Source organism: Myzus persicae, unplaced genomic scaffold (genome assembly GCF_001856785.1).
Source record: "Myzus persicae strain clone G006 unplaced genomic scaffold, MPER_G0061.0, whole genome shotgun sequence".
Lineage (NCBI taxonomy): Eukaryota > Metazoa > Arthropoda > Insecta > Hemiptera > Aphididae > Myzus > Myzus persicae.
The window spans coordinates 72,382-98,222 of NW_019104051.1; the positions used below are offsets into that span (position 1 = coordinate 72,382).

The window sequence follows — 25,841 nt, forward strand, 5'->3', positions numbered from 1 at the left end:
ATGTATTTTTGCAGTTTTTTTCTCCTAATGAGATTATATATACTTATAAAGTATAAAGAAGATTGTAAATGCTATTTTTTTAAAATAAAATTTTGGTTGAAATAAATTCAATCGAATAAGTTTATAGTAATGCACACTGCACCTTACTATACAGACAACACACTTTAACGTAGTGAAAACGCGGTTACATAAAATAAAAATGCCGAAGTGCTGAGTAAACGGCAAACATCGCATTCAACCACTGCAAAAGAAAGCATCCGCAACACGATGTACGCAGTAAGTAGAGGTTTCGCGGGCGTATAACCGAAGTACTTTCTAACTAAAGTATTATATAATTTATTTTATTGAAAATTAATGATATAATTTTTAGCTTATAATAGGTAGTAAAAACTAAAAAAAACTGGGTAATAAAACTGGAATAAGTACGATTTTTATTATTTAATTACTGTTGGCGCTGAAAATATAAAAGTAAGATTTATCGGTCACGAAGGAACAGCTGGTCTTACGCACACAAAATTATCACTATTGGGCCAGAAGGGCCATAATACTACCAAGTTGTCCTGTCTAACCACAAAGGCTGTGATGTATTTATATTATAATTGTATTCCTTATTGTTGCTGTGATTTTTTATATTCTGTGTTATTAATTATTATTCTATCTCATATTATACAGTCACTCATTTTTTACCAGCAACCGTGTTACCATTTTTTTACTATCAGTTACTTGTAAACACACCTACTCTAGTACACATTAGAGAGAAATACACATATTGCACATCACGCGCTACGTAACTCGACAGTATTTACCCGGTGATCCCGATCACTGCTGTTCGAGCTATTACACCACTACACGCCCATCCATATTTTTAAGACTTAGGTGCTAGTGGTGCGGAACTAAGTTGGTGTCCGGGTAAGCATATTATTATTATACACCCCGGCCTGCGCAAATACCATTTTTTATGTAGGCACGGAGAAGGTTCGTTTTGAATTAATTAGTAATTTTTAAATCTGGATTCGCCTAGAAAATAGTAAGCACGTTTCAACGTATTCTGATGCGACGCCAATTGATTTCTCATCGTTTGTTTCAAGAAAAATCGATATTAAACTTGATTTTGCGAATGTTGGCTATAGAAGATAAGTACATACTTAACTTTTTAAATGTAATCTCTTATAGTACAATGTATATTAAGGAAAAACTATTATTCATATTTATTTAACAATTACCTAACAGTGAACTGATATTTTTAGGACCTTGTGAATTTTTTTTTTTAAATTAAATTGTTGTGGTTTGGTAGCTTAGTTTCAGTTGAAAAGCTTTATTCTTTGGTAGCAGGTAGCCTGTTATATTCATCACAAAATAATTGATTATTTTGTAAAAAAAAAATATAACCCAAGAGTGTTTTTAATCACATATTATATACCTACTTACAAGAGTATAAAACTATTTAAACTATAATTAAGTTATATTGTCCTGAAACCTAAATAAAATTAATTTAAACGACTTACCATTAATGATAATTTAAATTTAATTTTTAAACTGCAACGATGACGGAATTTGTCAATTGATTTTATCCTAATTGTTCATGTTATTAAAATTAGATATTTCTTAATATAAGGTATAAATAAATTGTCATGTCAATGATAATAATAACATTATGAAGTAACATATAACATTATGTGGTACTTGTGGCACTCGGTGGAAGACATAAGCGCCAAAATTAGATAAGAAAAAAAAAGTCGTTTAGTACAAAAGTGAAAAAATCGTATCATAAAAAGCGTCAAAATCCTAGGTACCAGTGTACCACGGTTGATAGATATTAAAGTAATTTATGTATAATTAAAATTACAAAGCAAAACATATTTATTTATGAACTCTCCCTTTAACAATAAATTAAAGATATCTCAAAAAAGAAATAATTGTATAATGGAAGAAATATCAGGATGCAGAAAAAAATCGTATAGAATGTGTGAAAAATATGGGATTAAAAAATCAACCAATTTATTATTGAATTTTTTTTTATTGATTGCAACTGATGTATTAAATTTATATTGATTTGCATGTGTATCATAATTTATGATTTATTAATTTTATAATTTCATATAATTTTTATGAGACTGCAATTTTTTAATATCGTAAAAAGGGGAGACTTCGAACAAATCAGTTTTATCAATATATTGATAACAAAAACATGCTTTTAAACTAAATGCCTTATCAATTATGATAAAATGTAACTTGGGATGTCTTACAACCAATATCATATGTTTTGACCTCCATACGTAAATAATCATACTTGTTTATGGAGGTTTATAATAAAGTGTCTATTTTCGTTCTATTATTAACTCAACTGATAACGACTGCACAACACTGTAAAATGATGATAGCAGAATGCGACTTTTATTCACGCGTTCGATATTTTGTTGTGTACCTCATCATTATTTAGTTTAAGTGATTTTTTCAATATTTAAGTGGTTTAGTGAAAAAATAAGTACTTAAGTCATATTTTCGGGTGCCTTCGAACATGGTAAGAACATACAAGAAAAAGGTAGGTGGCCGTAACTATCAACATTACAATAGAACAATGCTAGCAAAAGCTGTATATGCTGTCCGTATGAAATTACTAACTATTTCTATAGTTTCTTAGAAACTATTTATCTAAAGTAATATTTATATAATATATTATACATATAATATCATTTTAATAAGATATATCAATTTTTGAAATCACTACTTATATAAAATAGAAATTTTGGAGCAAATAATAGGTCATTTTTGTACCTTTGGCGCTTATGTCATATAGCCGTGGCACTAAATAAGTAATTCAGGTAGGTCGCTACTTCGATAAACTGCCTTGTAGGTGGGCGGATAAATAAATAAAGTACCTGCTGGCTGATGATGAGTGTTCCTATATAATTTACTACCTATGCAAAATAATTTTATTAAATGATTTAGGTATAATTAATTTAGCTACAATAGTGTGAATGTATACTGTATTTAATAAAATGAATCAAGAGTTATTATTCAGTGAATTATAATTTAGTGCAAAATTAAAAGTCACCACGTACAGGATACAGCGTACAGCGCACGGGGCACATAACAGTATTTTTACCTGTAAATATAGAACACAATTGGGCACAAAAACATGAAGAATCATTCTTAAAAATAAACATCATTCAAAGTAATGTATGAAACAAAAAATAAATGAAGACTTGGATAATATTACATATACGTATCATTGTGTATTCAAACAAATTTGGGGAATACAAACTTATAAAAATGTTGTGAAATATATATTCCTAATTGGTCCAGTATTTATTGGTAAAAATATTAAATAATTAAATTATATATAACTGATATCTATAGGTCACCTATAGGTGCACTATAATCATAGGCGGAATTTGAGGGGGGGCTTAGCCCCTCCAAAAATTTATACTCGAATTGAAGTATTAAATCCTTCATTAATTATTTAATCTACAAAGTACAGTAAATGTTGTTTGAAAAAAATTGTTTCTAAAGATTAAATCTGGAAACATGAAACAAGCCCGTGCAAGGTGCAAGATGCAGAGCTTCATCCTAATTTATATAAACTGTTATCATTATCTTGGGTGTAGCCCATAAGCGAAAAATATGACCCAAACGCAACCCAAAAGCGCAAGAATGAATACCCATGAGCCCCCAAAAAATTACCTTTTTAATAACCCATAAGCGCAAATCAATTTTATAAAAAAAGTGTATTTAATTAAAATCGTAGTTATTATTAATATTAAATTAAGCATTTACAGTGTCACAGTGATATTAAAATTGGTAATAAAAAACAAAGTAGAAATAGTAAAAATAAAAAATATAATGTTGAGTATTATTTTGGATATATTATTTTAAAATTAAATTTTAAATTTGTAGCCCACTGTCTTCAAATATTCAAATCTGGAAATTTTTTTTTCATTATACATGGTCCAAGTTTTTGTATTGGAGATGGCTTTAGATTTGCGATTTGTAGTTTATCAACCATTTAACTGTATTTTTAAATAAACTTCTGCTTGGTGTTCTTTAATCACTTCGATAAAATTGTAAATAGATGGGTGCTGGTTATAAAATTGATCTTTCAAATGACAGTGACATGATTCTGGACCATTGGTTGTCCTTGGGTCATTCGAAGGTGGCTCAGCCCAGAGGTGTGGTGGATAGCTGCTATCATTTTCAATAAAATTAGCTAAAATATAAGGTAAAAAAGCCAATCCAAATTAATATTTTAACCAATGTGAAATTTTTGATTCATTTTGGTCGTATTCAATTTTAAGTTCCAATTTTGCAATTTGTCTATACAGGCTTGCCCGATATGAAACCGGCAACATTTGATTTGTGCATTTGGAAATACACGCAAAACGCCATTATGAGCAGATAGTTCAAAATCCATAAGTATATTTTGAGGTTTTAATTCTTTCTTACATAATGTTTTTATTAAATGCCACATTTTTTCATAAATACCAGTTGTTTTGGATGGTAACAGACAATACACAACTTGGACGTAAATTGATTTATTAAGAACATGAATTGTATAGAGTTGTTCAAAAACGTAAAATGTACCATCGCCTAAAATAGTATAACTATTATCGACTAAATATTCTAAATTAGTGTTTGTCGTTAATATTACAATTTTTGACTCTTCATCTACAATGCAAAATGTTTCATTACGATGTGTAGTTTTAATATTGATTTTTAATTGTTGAATGAGTTCGAATAATGAAGTAGGTGCTGCAGGAATTATTTCCGACGTCCTCTATACGTGGATTTTCTTATACAAGACATATCGTTGTGTAATAGTTCTGTAGTTTCAACCGCCATCAGTTCACGACGCATAATTTTATTTGGTCGCTCCGAAATACTTTCAGTCGTCTTTCGTTTGCAATTATTACGAACTATTTGTCGCTGAATATCCCGATTTTCCACAGTATTATGAGTTATGACTATGAAATATGTTTTCATTTTCGGTCAAAATGTTGGATATTTTAGCATTAGTTTGAATAGTAGAAGTACATTGTCTTACCGTACATCGCCAAGATATATCTCCGCTTGCCATTACTCGCTGATGTCTGTACTTAAAATTATTGTACACAATACACAATACACCTTGATTTGTGTAAGTTAATGTAAATTACATGTTAATAATCAATTTTCGAAGACTTATAATTTTAACTTTATAGCGAAAACCAGACACATAAGCACACGGGCACACGTGACACGATTGTAGCACAGACACCAACTGATATAGGTCGATATCTGGTATACGATTTAAAACATTTCACTTGATTTTCAAATAAATATAAAACGGCCAAAGATAAAATATAAACTATAAAATATATACTATAATTATATTATTATATTGTATATTATAGTTGAAGGGGTCAATGGATAAAGGTGTGAACTGACATTTTTTTAAAAATGCATTTTATTGCATGAATAAAGGTGTTATAATGTTATAAACATTATATCAAAAGTGAAATGGGTTATATACATGCAAAGCGTAGAGCGTTAAACGTTAGGTTAGTAAAATATTGTATCATGTTATACAATTTATTTTTGCGCTTTTGAGTTATCGAAAAAAAGGTCGATTTGCACTTTCGGGCTTTACCGATTATCTTTAATGATTCCAATTAGCTCTGCAACATGCGAAAGATCATTCTTAGCAATGAGAAAGCTTAAAAATTTACTTCGAACATCTATGAATCAAGATAGATTTACAAATTTGTCATTGATTTATATGGAACGAGATTTATCAAATTAATTGTCCAAAGAAAAAAATATATTAGATAAATTTGCAATTTCTAGCCGGATTATAATAATATACTTAATAAATAAATATATATTACATTTATTTACCTAAATGTAGTTATTTTTTTCATACAAATATTTTTAGGTTTATTAATAGATGCATTATAATATATTAAATGTAGGAAAGTAGGTGAGAAAATATGATATCGCCATATTTTTACTTGAATGGCGGCCTCCACGTGCCTGATATAAATATGTTTGAATGTGTTGAGCCCCTCCAAGTTAAAAACTGAAATTGTGCCTATGACTATAATATATTACAAACATCAAAATCAAAGTGAAATACCCACGAAAATGCAATCCTAAAATTAGTATTAAAATATAATAATGTTAATATATATTACATTTATAAAATACATAAATTATACTACTATCATTGTGTAATTTATTTGATGTGTTACATTTGAATTCAATGATAAATAATTATAATAATCATTGTATGCGAAAAACGATATCATTGAATTGAAATTTAATACCATCCATTACAGCTACCTCTTAGACACCTAATGTATACCAGAGTGAGATCCACTAAACCGATTTTTTTATAATGTAGGTACTAGGCACTGTAAAAGACATTAAATAGGTTCGTGGTATACCTATTATATTAAGCGTATACCTAAAAATATATCAACATTTGATTGTGTAGTTTTTAAAAATAAAAATATAATAACGAAAGTTTCAAGTCCCCGTGTATATTATTTTTTAAATTAAAATCTGGTGTACCTTAAGGCTCTCACTTAGGACCTCTTCTTTTTTTATTATTTATAAATGATTTGCCCCAAATTTTCAGTAACAACGTAAAAGTTCTTCTTTTTGCTGATGATGCTAAATTCTATACCCAAATAAATTCAATTAATGATTCAATCAATTTGCAAAATAACATGCTAAAATTTTCAATTTGGACAAAAAATAATTTTCTTTCTTTAAATATAGAGAAATGTAAAGTTGTCTCTTTAACTCGTTGTAAAAATCCTATTGTTTACAATTACTCTTTAGATAATATAGTGTTAAATAGAGCTTATTCAATAAAAGATCTGGGTGTTCTCTTTAGCTCAGATTTATCCTTTAAACTAAATCATGAGCATATGCTCTGCAGATCTTATAAAATGTTAGGATTCATAAATAGGAACACTCAACAATTTAATAACCCTACTACAATTCATTTATTTCTCCCTTGTACGATCTGTTCTTGAATATGCATCACTAATTTGGAGTCAATCGTTGTCAAGTCATATTCATGATCTAGATAATATTCAATTTAAATTCTTAAAAATAATTGCCCATATGAAAAACATACCCATTTCTAAAGATTCTATTATGCCGGTTCAAAAATGAGTAAACTTAGACTACCTCCAACTAAGACGTTAACTATTTGATATCATGTTCGTATACGACTTGCTAAACTATTATGTTGTATGCACTGAGCTTCTAGCTCAGGTCAATTTGTATTCCCTCCTTCCACTCGAGAAATCATGATCTTTTTGCAATCCCATTCTTCAAATCCAAATCAAGTAATGACTCATTCTTTGTAAGAGCTCTGAAACTTGCTAATTTTGTCTCCATCTCCTTAGATATTTTTAATAGGTACTCCTCATGATACTTTCAGATTTAAGTCAATTATGCTTTTAGAAGAAACCTTATAATTTTAATATTAGTCCTGCTCAATCAGTGATTTCTTTATTGTTTCTTTATTGTTTTTATGTATTTTATATTTTTAATTATTTGGATACTTATATATTTGTATACGTTTAAATATTACTTAGTGTTGTGCTTAATAATTATTATTTTCTGTAATTATTTTTTTCTATACATTATTGCTCTATATACCACTTTCAATTTTGTAAAAGGGCTAGTCCCATTCAATTCTAAATAAATAAATAAATAATAAATGAATCATTATAAAAAAATCGCTATTTTTCGAGGTATAAAATAATTCGTCAAAATTATTACATTAAAATATGTCCATGACGAAAAATGATGACTATAGTTTTGGTATTATCAGAATGCTGTTTGGCTAAATTATGCAGAATCTTGTATTATATTTTCAAACTTAAGCTATAATACTTATTAAATTGTAATATATTTTAAACTATAAAGTCATAAATGTACCTAGAGTATAATTTGCACATTTCGGTGATTATGTCAAAATATTTACTAAAACCCTTAAAAAAAAATAATTGTGAAAGGAATTTTGAAAATGTTTTAGTTTCTGTAATAACTACGTATGTATGTATGTATTTTGTATTTATTTTCCGAATTTTAAGACAATAATTTTGTCGCCATAAATAAAAAAAAAACTAAAAGTAGTTGAAAATTTCAAATGTCTACAATTTACAAATATCACATCGTTTTGAAAATAATGTCATGTCTATAGAAAGTGCTATAAATATCTGGTTAAATTGTCTAATTTTTGCAGTTATTTATTTTTTAATTAAAACTGGTAAAACTAAATATTTTCATTTTTTCCCTATTATTTTGAAAAGCACTAGGCATATTTTTTTCTGTATTGCTGACATGGCCATTGAAAGATGCAAGTTACATTTAAAATATAAAGTGGCATTATAGAGTTACATTAAAACTTAAGTAGATAAATATTATTATTGTATTTGTTCTATTACTTTAATGTTTCTCTGACATGGTCATCTAAACTTAGTGACAAAATGTATTCACTGTACATTTCTTATCGTAACGAATAAAATATAGCAATTTGTTTATGAATAAATAATGAATTAATTACAGTGATAGTAATACAATCTAAAAAAAAATATGGTCTTGGTTTCTCGGTTGCTTAAACTTGTTGTGGTTATTAACTAGGCAGATTAAGTCTAGTCATGACGTTGACTATCATTTGCTGGCTGCATACTACTTGCGTCCCCAAAAAAATTTAATTTTACATGTAGTAAATTTAGGAGGTAACTTGCCATTAACTTACCTGCCACCAAAGTAGCGATCGAGTAGTGTCCATAAATATGATGCGTTACAATAATATTGTTTATATGATCATGGGGTATGTATAAATTGTCTATGTTATGTTTGCGACCAACAATACAATATTATCAGCATTTACACACTTAATAGGTTCAAATGTTGACATTATTATAGCGGGTTAGTGCAATAAGATTGAATACGCACCTTGTTGCCACCACCTAATATCTCATTTTATAGGTAAATCTTATATTAATAATATACCTATTATTATGATTGATCAAAATAACACAAAGTATTTTGAACGGTACTGTATATTTCTCAGTACAAGTTCATTCCTCCAGTCGTCCTGTTATGTAGCGTTCGTGGTTAAAATGGAAAAAATGTTTAGTTCCAAATTGTGGCAGAAAAAATAATTTTTTACAATCAATGGCTATAAGTTGATTTATCATAAAATGCTTGAAAATGAAGTAAAACGGTTTTCAGTGCGCAAATAAAAATTACAAAAGTTTTATAAGGCAGATCATTTACAAAATATGATACCTGAACCAGCATCACCAGTTCAAATGAACTACAGACATATCAATAAAACCATCAACACTTATTTATACTGAGCTGAGTAGCAGAATTACTTCTACTGAGTCAGATATTGACCAAGTATGTAAAAATGTGTACTCAGAGAACTATTTTGTCAAAAATACCAACAAATTTTTAAGAGGTACACAACATGTTAGAACAAAACCAAATATATACAGCTGGAAATGAAACTTTTGTTATTGTACACGATAAGCAAACAAATATTATATTATTTTCATGTAAAAAATGAACATCCGTATAAATAAATTCAATAAGTATTTGTATGATTAACGATTCGATCCCATAAGAAAGGTGTAGGTGGCAAAAATACAAAATCTTGGATTGACAAATGATAATAAAAATAAATCAGAAATAGGTTTATTTCTTAGAATTTGTTTTGAATTACTATTTTTACCTCCAGAATTATTAAGTGACGTATTTGCCTGTGAAATCATTTCAATCACTCCGGCAGAATGTTTAAAATTTAGGTACTGACAACACATAAGAAAATTATGTATCTGAAAATTCTTACCTATGTTGGCACAATGTCCATTTAGTGTACAACGAATAACGAACGCCTGTGAAGTATTTCATTCCAAATTTAATTCATCTTTTTACTCAAACTATCCAAACATAAATATCAATTTATAAATGTTTTAAAATCATTTAAAATGAATACTATTGAGTAATGAGTTGATAATTAGCATCAATTCACCTTCAAAACTATTGAACAAATAAATGCCAAAAATGTTATAGTTAAATTAAAAATAAAAAATTCAGAGAAAAAACTAATTCTGCTTTTATATATTTAAAAAACGTTTCACTCAAATTTCAACCAAAATTGTTTTAATTTAGTAATTAATCATTTTCATGCACACACATTTTGAAGCTCTATCTTTAAAAAATGTATAGCTTCTGTTGTAGATGAAAATGCATAAAATTAAATTTGATTATAGTTTTGATTGACAATTCACGATTTTATAACTAAATATTTTCTTAGCTTTGCATAATTATTTACACATGTTTTTTACTTAATCTATTTAAATAGTTTATACAATTTTATTTTTTTAAACGTGATGTAACAATGTAGTGTATATTTATGTATTATAATCAAATGTAGAGGAATCACATGCAATTAATCTACTCTGTTACTAATAGCTTTTAACACTTAATTTATGCTGTGTTTATGTTTTATTTATGTTAGGACGCAATAAGGTAGTATAAAAAGGCATACCGGGACGTAAATATGACCTTTTTTAAACCTTTTTTGCCGGACGCAACTTACCTATTGATAATTATTTCGGACTCAAGTAGTATGCCCCACATTTGCTACAGATACCCATAATATTTTGAACAGTAAGTAACCAATAGACAATGACTAAAATGCAAAATGATCATTGAAACATTTTTAATAAATTTAATATCTTATTTCAGCTAAATTCTATCTTGATAATTTTTCATATTTGGAATATAACGAATAACGATTCACATAAAAAGAAAAGATATTTGGAGGAATTTCGTAATTATAATGGGTGAGTGGGTCCTTCAATTTTATTGATATGCCAATTTCATTTACACGGCAAATATACGGCAGAAAAAATCGGTGAGCATCAGAGAAGTCACACTATATGTAGTACGCACTAGGCCGTAGCTGGAAATTAATTTTATAATCTTTGAATTCTGTTATGGTTTTCAACCCACCGAGTATCACACATTGATGTCAGTTTAGTCCACTTAGTATTAGATACAATGTTTTTTATTTTAGTTTTTAATGTATTAATATATAGTTATTTTACTACCTAATATAACACGAACAAATTTGGGGGGGTGGTTTGAACCCCAAAACCCTCCCTTCCACAGATACGGCCTTGAGTACGCAAGATCAGTGTTGGATGCAGAGAGGGTGATCCGATAATTTTTTTGAAAAGACAAACATTCTAGTTTTTAATTTTTATTTTAACATAATATAGTAATAACATTTTTTTTTATTTTATGGTTCTTTGGTGGAATGACAAAAAATACTTCGATGTTCTCAGTTTTACAATTCTGGTAGTATTATGGTATAATGATACAAAAGTAAGGTACCTATATTAAAAAAAGGCATAGCTACGAGTATGTGTTATATCATTACTTTAAAAGTTATAAATAAAAAAAAATAAAAAAATAATATAACAATTATATGTTGTGAACAGAAAAGAGACATGCGTTCTTCAATTTCCAACTTATTCAGTACTTTTTTTTATTTTTAGAAGTATTTTTATATAAGTATTTAAAGAATATAACGATTACCATATTGCCATGTGCCCTATTGCTACTTTAACCATAGAAAATAATATAGTCGATCAAAACATATTAATAAATAATATTTATTAAAGAAAAAATAAATACGGTCCGAATTTTATAATAAAACAATCATGTAGAAAAAAAAAAATAATTTAATCATATGATATTATGGTTACCTATTATTAAAATTTTAATAAGAGTTAGTTAATAATTGTTATGTAATTACACGGCTAAGTAGACACACAGCCAATTTTCACAAAACTTATAACAACAAATATAAAACAATTTTTACAACTTTTATTATTTATTTTTAGAATAATAACAATACAATTCTTATCAAGACAAAATTCTCAATATTTCCCCAAGTTATTTAGTATTCTCGTAGTCCACACAGATAGCGGATGCATGTTACAACTCATACACCGACGTACCTCCAATAATTACACACTTTTACGCGGGCCTATAATAGTCGATTAGTAATTTTTTGTTAGCAATATACAATTTTTTAGAAATACGGATTTTGGGCCTTGGGGGGAGGGGCCCTAGCCCCCCTGGAACCGCCCCTGCACACAGCTAATACAATCAGTATTTTTCTCATTGCGATGACTTATTGATTTTCACAGCAAATAATAACTATTTATTATTTTATATAATGTAATATATTGTGTATCATATAGGTGGATACATAATGATATGTAATATACTTAGGTTCCCTTTTTTAAACATAAACAACATAATAATAGACAATTATTCTTAATAAATTATTACCTAAGTCTACCTGTAAATTGTAATGTAAAAGTATTATTCGCACACGAGTTTAATGCCGAAAACCCTAATGGGTATGTAGGTAATTGAAATAATACCGAGGTCCAAGAGAATGAGAGATTATAACAATAATATATAGTATAATATGTACGTTGTCAGAAAAAACAAATAAGCATGATGAGAGTGGTATATATCTACAAAATATTTCAGGTTTAGTACTATATTATATAAGTGTCTACTTTCATTCTTCATCATCGACCATCGTTAACTTTAAAATCTTTTAACCGTTAAATCCAAAGGAGTCGTGATATCGCATCTTGCGGAGACCAATCCGCGGGACGTATACTTAGTACCTACCTACTTACCTATTGAATATTATCATTTAAGTACATTTTATCTGATAAAAGCGTTAACAAACATTGATATGTACTTAGTGAATAGTAATGGTGTACCTATTATATAATAATATATTATAATAATTAATTTTTTATACAGATATATTACATACATAGTATACACAAGTCTGTTACTATGTTATGGGAAATGGGAATAGGGCAGCTCACGTTTACTGCATCTACCGTATTATTTGGTTTACCACTTAACCCCCTAAGAAAAGTCAGTGGCCTTGAACTGGGAATCTCAATTTTATTTTTAAACATCTTTTAAATAAAACAATTTTTAAGTTGAAAAACTCAAAAAGCTCAAAATTATCATAGCTTGAAAATAATAAATATATATTATTTAATAAACAAATGCTTGAATAGAGCTTGTTTATACGCTGTATGATGATTCTCGAAGGTTAGATTATATCCATATTATATACTATAGGTATTATACGTATATATCGGCACTTGCAGTACAAAATGTTTTAATCGAATATTGTCGAATAACAATAAAACATGATAATCTCGTCTGTATCGGAAATTTCCGCTCGTAACTGTATAACTGTGTATTGTTTGAGTTTAGTCTGATATTTTTTACAGCAATACGATATTAATTTTTTGTAGGAGTTAACACTATCCTTTGTAGGAGTTAACACTATCTTCTGTAGGATATAACACTACATTTGTAGGAGTTTACCATTCGGCGGCAAAACAAGCGATTGTAGCACTATGGAGTCATCTTAAACTTATTAACCAATCCAGACAATACATTGTTAGAAGTAATATTTTTTTTTATAGATTTTGTGTTATAAGGAGAGGGGTTAGGGTACAAAAAGTAGGGAGGGGGCCAAAAAATGTTGGCCCCCTTATGGAAAAAGGTCTGGCTTACCTGTTGATAGTAAGTAAATTTTATAATTTAATATAGTACACACATAGCATCAATAATTACCACGATATGACAATTAAATATAGTAATTTATATTAGAAATTTAAAACGTTGCAACATTTGATATTTTTCCATATGCTAAGAAAATAATAGGTATAATAATTAATATTTAATATTCAATTATAGAACGATGATCGCGAAGCGGCACCCTAAATAGGCAACCTGCCAACCTACAATACACCACTTTGTTATGTCTTATGTATCTTCAGTACATAAAAGAACGCCACACCCGCATGTGTTGTCTTGTACTTGTGATATAAAAAAAATAAAAACGATACTGCACACTAAGTGTTCTCTTGTTTACAGTGTGATAATTTGGTTTCTTAGATTGGACTATAGCCTGAGTAATTCTATCTCATGTATGTTTGTGAGACAGAAACAACACAAGCTGGTGTGGCGTCCTCGTAATAATAGATTGCTTTATTATTAGGTATTTTTTACAACGCACCAAACATGAAGCAACGGCTGCAAACCACATAAAAAAAGCCTCCTTAAAACCTGGCCTCGGAGATACTTGTCAGTTGTCATCAACAGTTATATTATTATGATTTATAATACCTCCAATATCTAGAATATTATAGTGAATGTTAAATTATTTGAGTGTACCAACATATGTATACGGTGTGTCTCCCAAATCTGCATAAGTTGGATGCGTATTACTAACAGAGGCGCGTTAATGCTGGTGTTCGCTATGACCGTATTTATTTTCCGGGTACTGTGGCCTGCTAAAACGACTGATCTACCCGGTATTCTTCAGGACGAGAGAAAAACGATAAGTGTTGTACCTGCACAGCGAGACATTAATGAAGCGAAGGTCATTCTTCAGGTACATGAAGCAAAAGGTAGAAATTGGAACGCAAAATCAAATAATCTGTTGGTATCTACTTCCTGTGTACAATTGTAAGAAAATATGTTGACTAGACAATAATAGTTATCCACTTCTGAAGCAATTCGATGGAAGGAGGGAGGGGGAGCAACTTAAGGGAGAAATGTGATTTACAATGCATAAATGATTTCCAGCTCATTATAAGTTTTTTATTTAAGAACCATCGTATTGCGTTGTCTTTGAAGCAATGTTGGACATCATTCATTAGGCACATTATCTTTCATTTCCATTACTTATTATTATTCAGAAAGATGTTGACAATTTTTTTTATGTTCAGACTGAGGTTCCAGGCATTGTTCGGATGGCTAGTGTGGTTTGAGTTTGGTCGTCCAAAATGTCTGATTTGTGACCAGCCAGAAACGATTACCGCAAAGAGTATGATTACAACACCATTGGGTGCGTTTACATATACTGCGAACAGTGTTGGAAAGATGTTGGCATATGTTATGCCTGTTTAGACACATTCAACAAAAAAGACAACAAATGCAATTTAGATATAGATACTATTGCCGAGGGTTATGTAGACACTGACTATTAGGAACATAAATTTAACATTAGGGTTCATTAAAAATATATTGTTAATTATAAAATTGTAAAAATGACAATTATGTATTAAATAAAAATAAATCAAATAAAATGTTAAAATGAGTTACAATTATTAAATTATAATACATATGTCAATAGAAATTCGATATCATTAACTTTCTTCAGAAAAATAACTAAATTCTACTCAAATGTATACAAATTATTAAATAAGCCATTTACAGTAAGTATTAATTTAGCAATAATAAATACGGTATGGAGGAATGAAAAATGACAAAAAAATTATTTTAGAAAAAATATTTTTTTTTATATATATATATACATAATATTATGTATCTGCATCTCCATCAATGATTATAAAATCATGCCTTAATAAACGTTGCATCCTAAAAATTAAAATTAAAAAAGAATAAAAGTTCAATGGTTGTAAAATAACATGTAATATTTATAATACTAACCTAATTTCACGTTGCATAGCATAATACTCATCCACAAAAGTATCCTTTAAATCATATTCCAATGTAAATACTGCTTTATTACAAATTTTTCTTTTATGAACCATGGAGCCTTTAGTAAATTCAAAACGACAATAATCAATCCAAACTCCTAAAAATATAATATTATGATGTATATCAGCTTCAAGGATTTTTTTAATGTAGAAAATTATGCAACATATACATGTGTAACATAATAAGCATAGAGGATTATATTCATTACAGGGCTTGTTGGCACTGAAGAAAAACCATCCAGTGACGGTAGTTTGGAATAAGGTTAATAAGAGGCTATAATATATTAATATGTGTTGAATTAATTAAAAAATATAAGGTTCATTTACAGGGCCATTGACATAGTAGTTAGATTTCTATAGTTTCTTTTTAACCCGAGGGTTGCTATGATTTTGAAGATGGTTTCTGAATTGAGAGTAGAGTAGTTTGGGCTATAATTTTAGTTAGAAATGTGTTAACATATTTTTTTCATTTATTAAAAATGTTGAGTATGACATGGAAGTAGCCATATTACATTTTATTTTGCATTGTTTTACATTTGACTATAAACGCACTATTAATTTAACAACATTTTTTATGTTTATAGATAGTTTTTCCCAAAATGTTAACTAGATTAGTAACTACAGGTAGGTTAGCTACCAAAAACATTTGCAACACAAACATATCATAAATGTTCCTACATTCATTAAATTATTCCCATGTCAAATACTTAGGGCTGTGTTTGATTGTCAAAAGTATGAAATCGAGATAATTATAATGATATTATAATGCTTATTTTATCATTTTTTTCTGAATAGAGTAGTTTTTTCTATATAACTTACGGTCTGGGAGGAGCATGGCTGCAAGGCTGATAAAGTCGCTATTACCTACCTTGTGGCATAACTAACAAACATGAAACGTGTAGGTTTTTATTAATAACCGAATAAAAATGTATAGTTTATATCGAATGAATAAATGAAAAATAAATTTTTTTTAATCCATTAGATAATCATATTTGAGTTATAAGGGCAAGAGTTATTACGGTAATAAACATCCTAACTCTAGTTATGAATGTTGATTTTTGATTAGACTACTTGTATGATTTGTAATTTTGTATTTTTATTTCTTTGAGGAACCCCAAAGTACACAATTTGATAAATTTTAATTGAAAAAAAGATTTTTAATCCTTACCAATGTTATTTCTGCCAAACAAAGTGCATGCATCATCAAACATTTTTCTTACAGTATCTAATTCAAAATCCGGCCTCTCACTTTCAATGTTTATCATTTTTAAATACAATTTACAACATGGTGGCTGTAAGTCTTTTAGCTCATTGAATAATTTTCGAGTACTATCTATGCCATCAATCTTCAAACACCATTTTAAACATTTAGGTCTTATTTTCGAAGAAACATTTTCGTATGGTAAACTTGAGTATTTTGTAAGTGTACTTAAAATCTATAAAAATATTAACTGATATAATAATTACACAATATAATATTGCATTTATATTTTATAGTTTTTTTAATTTATTTATATATTTCACTTCAAATAAAGTATTCATTTAATGATTATTATCTGACTAGAGCTGAGTTGCATGAACAATAGCTAAACATTTAAAATTTAAGGAATCAATAATATGATGATAGTCTCTTAACCATGTATAGTTTCCTATGATTGGTCCATTAAATAGTATTGAAGTATTAAATTTATAAATTTTTCATGCAAACTGGCATAAGTGTATTGTTCATTAGATAACAATAATTAATAAAATAATAATTCAGTAAAACCCCATTAACCCGGACAGCCGTTATCACGCTAGTTCATGATATAGATCAAAATAAACATGAAAACGAGTTCAATTATTCAACTATGTATTATTTTTTAGGTTTAATATTGTTAGATATATGTATTTGATAGACTGAAGTATTGTAAGTAAAGTAAAATATCCAATACAATTTATTTTAAATTTATAATTTACGATTCTTTGTTATGTTGTTTAATCTGGACTTTCATTAACTTGAACAACCTAGAACCCCTGTTCGTCTGGATTAATGAGGTTCTACTGTAATAAGTAGAAAATTGTTTTACAACATAATAAAACCCAAAAAGAAAATTTTAAATAAATATATACAATTCAAACGTTCAGTAGACATTGTTTAAACAATAAATTATAAAACAATTAAACAATTAAACACCAGGAGTTGAACCACTATCAGTTATAACTTAAATTATATTATGAATATAACATACCATATCTGGACGTTTATTTCTCCAATGTTTAATCAACGTCTTAAATAAAGGTAGTGAATTCGCCTTCAATGAACGAACACCTTCTTGAAAAACATTAACCACCTCAGGTCCGTCGCCTATTTCCAAATAAAGCTCTAATAATTGTATCCAAATAGTATGTTCATTATCTCCAATACGCATAACAGCTTTCACCAAAAAATTTAGTAGCTCTGCCTTTATATAAATTACCTAAAAATATAATTAACTGATATAACTTATTGGTTATTATAATTATTATTACTACATATACCTATTTAATAATAATAAAAACACTTTGTGAAACTTGTTCAATGTTAAATAAATAATGGATTCTTTTATTATCATTAGAAAATAATGTACTTATTGAAATATTTTAACAGAATTTAAAGAAACAATCTTTTGTATCACAGTAATACAGTATTTAATAAATAAATTAATGTCTTAAAAATATATCAAAACCAAAATTATTTTTAAAACACCTATATAAATTACCACAAGTAGAATATTTGAAATTTAAAATATTTAAAAACGTTCTATTATAATTATCTACCATTATAATATTTCATAATATCAATTAATACTGAAACAGTATTAAAAGCAACTTCAAATTAGGTCAAAAATCTATATTAGGTAATAAAAAGTAATTCTATTTATTTTTATTGTCTAGGTAAATTTTAGCATTGTGATAAATGTCATACACTGGTACATGATTTTTCTATTTTATAGTAGTAGGTTATAATTTTTAATAATTCTTTAATCAAGACACTACAAGCATTTTACTCAAATTATCACTTAAAGTAACAATATAGGTTAGGTATAGTATTCAGCTGTGTGTATTAAAATATACATAAGATAATTTAACAAAATATTTATTATTTTTGTATGCAATAGTTAATTATTTTAAGTAAATAACTAGATACTTTGATTCAAATTTGTTATATTAGCTATTAGAGTTTAATAAACCAATTATAGAAACTCATGATTAGAATAAAAAAATTAATTGAAATTTATATAAAATTAAAAGCACTTGAAAATGTTCACTTACATTATCTCGACAAGCATTGATACAAACAGATAACACCTCTTTTGGAATGGAAAACAGTTCATGCATATGGCGACACAAATTTATAATGCGATTGCACAAAAGGTCGAGTATATGAGTTTCGATAACATCAAGAGATTCCATCAAGTCCTATTGAAATAATAAAAATGTTAACATCGTACATAATATTCAAAACATAATTATGGTTGTAAAAATAAAAATTACATGGATTTTAAGTTTACAAGTATGAAGCAAACACAACTCTTCTTTAAACTGCGACACCAACTCATCCTCGGTGACCACCTTCTCAGTGATTTTTTTATCGACTGATTTACGGTTATTGTTCAGCGAGCTACACAAAACAAAAAGGTTAAGTTAGACTCACAATGATTTATTATGGTTGCAAACAATACACCGATGTATATTTACGTAAGCTCATCCAATTTCAAAATTGCATATTCCACCAGAAACTTGCTTTCAAAATCCATTTTGTTATGGTCACTAGCTGTTGCTACGGTTAGCACATATACAAATGCAAAAAATTATAATTATTAAAGAAACAACAAGTAGTTAACTATTTTGTTGGTACTAATTAATACTTACTAGAGACGAAACAATGAGTCTTATTAGTCTGTACTCTATAGCTGTAGTTCTGTCAAATTTGTTTTCTTATCATCACAATTGTTTAATAAACAAAAAAAATATGATATGACAGACAGTGTTATTCTGTGCGTATACTCTCTTTTACGGTCTATAAACAGTGGTACCAACTTCTAATTCAAGATATTAAATATTAATGTAAACTAGAATACTACATAAATACTTGAAATAAATAAATAAATAATAACATACATGATGTACAAATTGTATTATGTGATTGTAAAGGGACAATTTCTATTTTGTTGTTCCGGAAAACATATTATTATGTTCCAAACTTTTGTGGAAAAAGTGGTTAATGGAAAAATTATTATTTCAAACAAGTATTTATCTGAACATTTTTTCAAAGAAACTAGTAGGCTACTAACTAGATCAATGTATTAAATATAATTTGAAATATAACTTTGTTGAAAGAAATCAATTAAGTTTTTCTATAGTGATAGGTACTAGGAACCCTATTACGAATTGAATAGGTTCGTGATATACCTATTATATATTATAATTTATTCTTCCTCAAGAAATTATTTTTTTATAATTTAATTTAATAACATAAGACTATTTTTTGGGCTATACAAATAATACAACGTTTATAAAATAAAAAAAAGAAATAAAAAAAAAGAAACAGACATCGTTATAGGTGAATATATGAAAATAATTGGTAATTAGTTAATTATTATTATTATTATAATGAGGGTTCAAAACCGGTTTCCTTCGTCTCCAAAATCAAGTTAGATTCTTATATATATAAATTATATACCTATTAAGAGTATAGCTTAAAATAAATCAACATTTGATTGTGTAATTTTTAAAAATAAAAATGTAATAACGAAAGTTTGAAGTCTCTGTGATTATTATTTTTTAAAACTAAAATATAATAAATAAATCGTTGTAAAAAAATCGTGGTTCAACGATGGAAAATAAAGTACAACGGTTTTAACTTTTTAAGTGCACAAATAAAAATTACAAAAGTTTTTATATAAGATCGATAATTTACTAAACATGATATTATGACATTTCTACCTAATGTCCTAATTCCCAGTCGCGACTTAAGAGCCGAAATGCCATGTGTTCGAGGCTCTACTTCTCGGTCCTCCATTCTGAAGTATTCACGGCTTATTAAATAGAAGTCTCTTGACCGCCGACTTAGTCAGTCGCAAACGCACGTAAAGACGACGGGTGACGGAGACAGTGGGAGTAAGATAGATAGAGAGAGCATTATGGACATTATTTAAATTAATCAGCGATATCCTTATACATGGTATCGGTCGAGTGTGCCGGACCCTGGAGAGGACAGAGGGAAGCGTGTGTGCTCTAGTCGAACCGGCAGGTGTGGAGTTCGATCGGTGGACTTGAACCCACAGGACAAGAAACACTACAAGCACATAAATAATAATTTAACGATATATACACATATTGAACTGTTCACCCAATTCTGGTCGTCACAATATCTGAACCAACATCACATAATCACTATTCAAATGAACTTGCACACCTAAACAACAAAAATTAAGCAACGGACTTAAACGAAAGCTAGAAAACATATCAATACCATCAAAACTTATTTGTACTAAGCTAAGTGTATTCATTGAGTATGCATTATTTCTACTGCATCAGATATTAACCTAGTACTTAAAAATATGTACAATGCTCAAAGAATTCTTTTACCAAAATACCAACAAATTCTGAAGAGATACACAATCTGTTACAACGAAACCAAATATTTACAACTGAAAATAAAACTTTTGTTATAGTAAATGATAAGTTAACAAATATTATATATTATATAAAAATTATTAAAATAATTTAAGATGGCAGTACATACATATTTAAGCTTTATTTTAAAACATTTTATAGCTTACTCTTTTTATATTGTAGTTAAAAATGAATATAATTAATTTGATTACAGTTTTAATTGACAATTCGCGATTTCATAACCAAATATTTTCCAAGTATGCATAATTATTTTAATATGTTTTTTAAGTAATCTTTAAATAGTTGGTTTAGATTTATTTTTTTAAATGTGATGTAATAATGTTAGGTATTATTATAAAGTATAGCGAAGTCAAGGCCAGACTGGGCAGACGGGATGCTGGGAGTTTTGTACTCGTAGGGACATTTTTTTTTTTATGTTTATCAGTTTTATTGGTTAAGGCTCATCCTGTCGATAGACGTAGACGCATTTTCTATTAGAAAATGGTCCATTAGTGTTTCGTGACATGGGTACAAAATATTAAGGAAATGACCTCGCTGGTAAGATGTTTTGCGGGGAAAATTTTTTTCATGGACACAAGACATTTTTTTTCGTAAGGCAAAAAAAATGTATAGCTACTTCCTACTTAGGTACTAGAAAAATTTTTTTTCTATTTTACGTAACTTATCTAAAAATATTTTTTTTTATGTACACAATTAAACAAAGTATTTAAGCATTAAACGTACACTCTTCTATATGTATTTACTAGCTGTTCCGTTACGGCGCTGCCAGTGTATTATATAGCTATATAAAAAACCCCTTTTACCCCCTTAGAGGTCTAATTTTAAAAAATCCTTTCAAAAAAAAAAATAATATTTATAAATGATTCCAATGATTGTATACACATATAATTCTATAGTTATAATTTGGGAATTGGGCCACAATTAACCTTTTTTCAAAAAGGTATACGGTAATTGGGCTACTACACTTTTACATTTTTAACAGGTAGATCCGGTGATTGGGCCAATATTTTCAATTATTTTTAACTATGGTATCCGGTAATTGGGCCACTGTTAAACTAATATGTCATACCTATATAAATATTACGTGCATACAAAACTTTAATCGAAGCCACCGTGTGTCTTATCTTGACACTTATATTAGTGACGTCAGTGACGATGCTATTTTACCTCTGCATATACGGGCGTTATGTTCTGAATCTGTAACTCGAACCACAAATGCCGTCGAGTCCTTTCATTCACATTTCAAAAACAATTTTTATATGTCACATCCAAATATTCATAATTTTGTAAATGTTTTATTGGGGGTCAATCCGAAGTAATTAGCTGCATTGATAATTACTCCGATTCTTATTCCTTTAATTCTGAAATATAAATACTCTTTAGTCAATCAGTACCTACCGTGCCCGCATGTTCGCAACAACGATTATTTACTTATTTTTTTGTCATAGTTAGTTTTAGTTATTTCCGTAAAATGATGATGAGTGAAAAAAACAAGCGAATTGTTGTAATTAATAAATATAAATTTGATTTTGATAAAATGTTACCTCATAGTATTGAAAGTTATGTGGGCACTGCAAACAGAGAATGTCAAGCCTATGTGAAACATTTCAATAACAGTCCTTATATTTTAAGTTCAAACTTAATACATAATCATATCACAGCTCCAGAACAAATAATGAATAGTACGAATGTGAGTAACTCATTAAGACATAAAACTGTTGAGAATAGATATCAAGGTTCTCTATTGCTTTACTATTTACAAAATTCGATTGACAGTACCAACACCATTAAACAGTATACTGATGTTGTTTATACTAATACCAATATCTCTGATTCCTGTTATTCTGTAATTCCAAAATTGCCACACAACAGACAAGAAGTGCATACAGCATTAAGGTCAATGAATATAAAAACAAATGATAATGATCAATTTTTGTTATTACACGATCAAGAAAAAGAATTAATAGTATTTTGTACGGAAAGTAATTTGAAATTTCTCAGTGAGTCTGATACATTATACGTGGATGGTAGTATTGCAGTATGGTAAAGATATTTTTTATATGTTATTTACTGTCTATGTTTTAAAAACCAATTATCGCATTCCGGTGTTGTTTTCACTGCTACCCAACAAGTACCAAAGTTCATACGAAGAAGTATTCAAATCAATTCAAAATAACTGCGTGATTCTCAACAGCGAATTCAACATAAAAATCGTGTACGTAGACTTTGAGAAAAATTTACACAACGCAGTGCATCAAATCTGTCCGCGAACTACAGTTAAGATTTGCAGAGTTCGTCTAGGACAAGCCTGGTACAGAATGATCCATCAGCAAGGGCTCTCTACCGAATACTCCCAGTACACGTCAATTGGTAATTATCTAACAATATTATTCGGTCTACCATTTCTAGATGCACAATCGGTGGGTGATTGTTTTGCAACCAACTCGCCGAAATAAAACCATCTGATATTAGAGTCGTCTGCTTTTTGGACAGTCTGGTAGAAAATTATATCGAAAATAATTCGTGTTTCCCTCCCGAACTCTGGGCAGGTCAAACTTCTAGTTACGATCATACAACTGATGCATGTGAATACTTTCATTACCAGTTCAGTGCAAAATTATATGACTCACATCCAAACATTTTTAAATTTATCGAAGTACTGAAGGCCGTACAAACGGAAACTGCCATTTTAATACGGAGTTGCAATACAATCAAACAGAATAAAAATAAATTCCATTCAAAAAAACATTTTATTGATTACCAAATTCTAGATCTACAGTGTGGCTTTATCTCTCGTTTACAATTTTTGTCGATTCTTGCCAATAAATACAGGCCAAAACCAATGCAACAATTATGAATAGGTAGGTATGCTAACATTATCTAATGACCTCCGCAACATTTGTACTATGAGTAATCATGATAACAAAAGTACATATGTCATAAGTATAATATTATACCAATACAAACAAATACTTTGTACTTACCTAATGTACATATTTATCTATTTATTATAAACATAATAATAATAGTTTTTTCTTTGATTGCTGAAATACTTAATATTTTATTTTTTTTTAAAGAATAATGTGTTTACCTGTGATTGGAAGCCAATTCGGTCACCTTGATTAGAGTAACTTATAAATAATAAATTAAATTTAGTTATCCTTGTATTAAGTTAACTGGATAAATCTCATTAAAATAATAATGGTATAAAATTATTGAAATCGGTAGCTATATTTTAAAATATATCTAACCTATTTTAAGCCTGTAGGTATTTATAATACTAATCAAAATATATTTGGTAAAATGTTTATCAATTCAGTGAAATTTACTATTCACATTTAAATTTCTATTATACCAAATAATGTTCATTCGTGTGACTCGAAGGTCAAGAATTGTCATACCAAGTAAAGCTCATAAAAAAAATGTGGTAAAATAAGTGTGATCATAAATGTTTTATATTTATTTTATACTTACAAATGTTTTAAAGTGGTATATAAAAATAATGTAATACATCTAGTATCTACCTACTTTGTATGTATACTTATAATAATGTTATAACAACTAATGAAAATATTGCTTGAACATTAGAATTGTATTCAAATATTTCTTACAAGCACTTTTATTTGATTATCAGAAGACATTCAATTGGAAATCAAATACATTTTACAATTTATTATAGTTACACAATTTTCAATTATATAAATAAATACATAATACACGTCGACATGGAATTAATATTTTTAATTTATATAATATGTATTCTTCATTTTAAATATTTTTTACACATTTGCATACCTAATAAAATGTAATAAAAATAATTTGATTATATTTATACGGATGTTGTAATTAATATTAAATTATATGTTATTAGTATTATTATTAATTGAAAATATTGATCAAAAATATTGTAAATTCGCTTTTTTGTGTATAAGATACTGAAAGCCACCGGAACAGTGAATGGGGGAAAATATTTCATTGTATGTATGATTTGTATCTATACACAAACTTAATGAAATTATACTTTTAAGTTTTAACCTTTAAGTTGTTTATATCCAAATATGAAGAGAGGGCTCGAAATGTACCGTCAAGCAGATCTGAGTCACGAAAGAAAGATGTTTATCATTATTATTCACAAATACATTTTAAACAAACATACTATAATTAATATAACTATTTAATTATAAATAAAAAGTATTTAAAAAAAATTATGTATTCTAGTTTAACAAATTTTACATTTCGAGCATTGATTGAAGTGAACTACAAATATTAACATATATAGGAGCCCCCTCCTAAATAACATTCTACACATTTTTTCAGTATATAGTAATAACATTAATAACATGCTTCACGCTATTGTAGGTATATTGTAATTCTATTAATTCTAATATTCTATAGTTGTGTCATAACTCTGCTTCCACCGCAACATTGCTTATTGTACACACCCAAGACCGTAGCCAGAAAAATATTTAGGGGGGGGGCGAGTATAAATATGATAAAATATGAAAATCAAGGTCGCAGCTAGAAATATATTTAAGGGGG

The 25,841-nt window shown here is 28.2% G+C and overlaps 1 protein-coding gene across 1 annotated transcript; it reads right to left on the reverse strand.

The window, feature by feature from the left end:
- Positions 1 to 15,280: 15,280 nt before the first annotated feature.
- On the reverse strand, positions 15,281 to 19,584 carry LOC111038091. Its single transcript, XM_022321028.1, has 8 exons — positions 19,536 to 19,584; positions 19,362 to 19,443; positions 19,158 to 19,284; positions 18,936 to 19,082; positions 17,873 to 18,100; positions 16,810 to 17,077; positions 15,592 to 15,739; positions 15,281 to 15,519 (listed from the first exon to the last, which is right to left on the reverse strand). Exons 2-8 carry the CDS (start codon positions 19,418 to 19,420, stop codon positions 15,462 to 15,464), a joined length of 1,035 nt encoding a protein of 344 aa, XP_022176720.1. The 5' UTR covers positions 19,421 to 19,443; positions 19,536 to 19,584; the 3' UTR covers positions 15,281 to 15,461.
- Between the last annotated feature and the right edge of the window lie 6,257 nt (positions 19,585 to 25,841).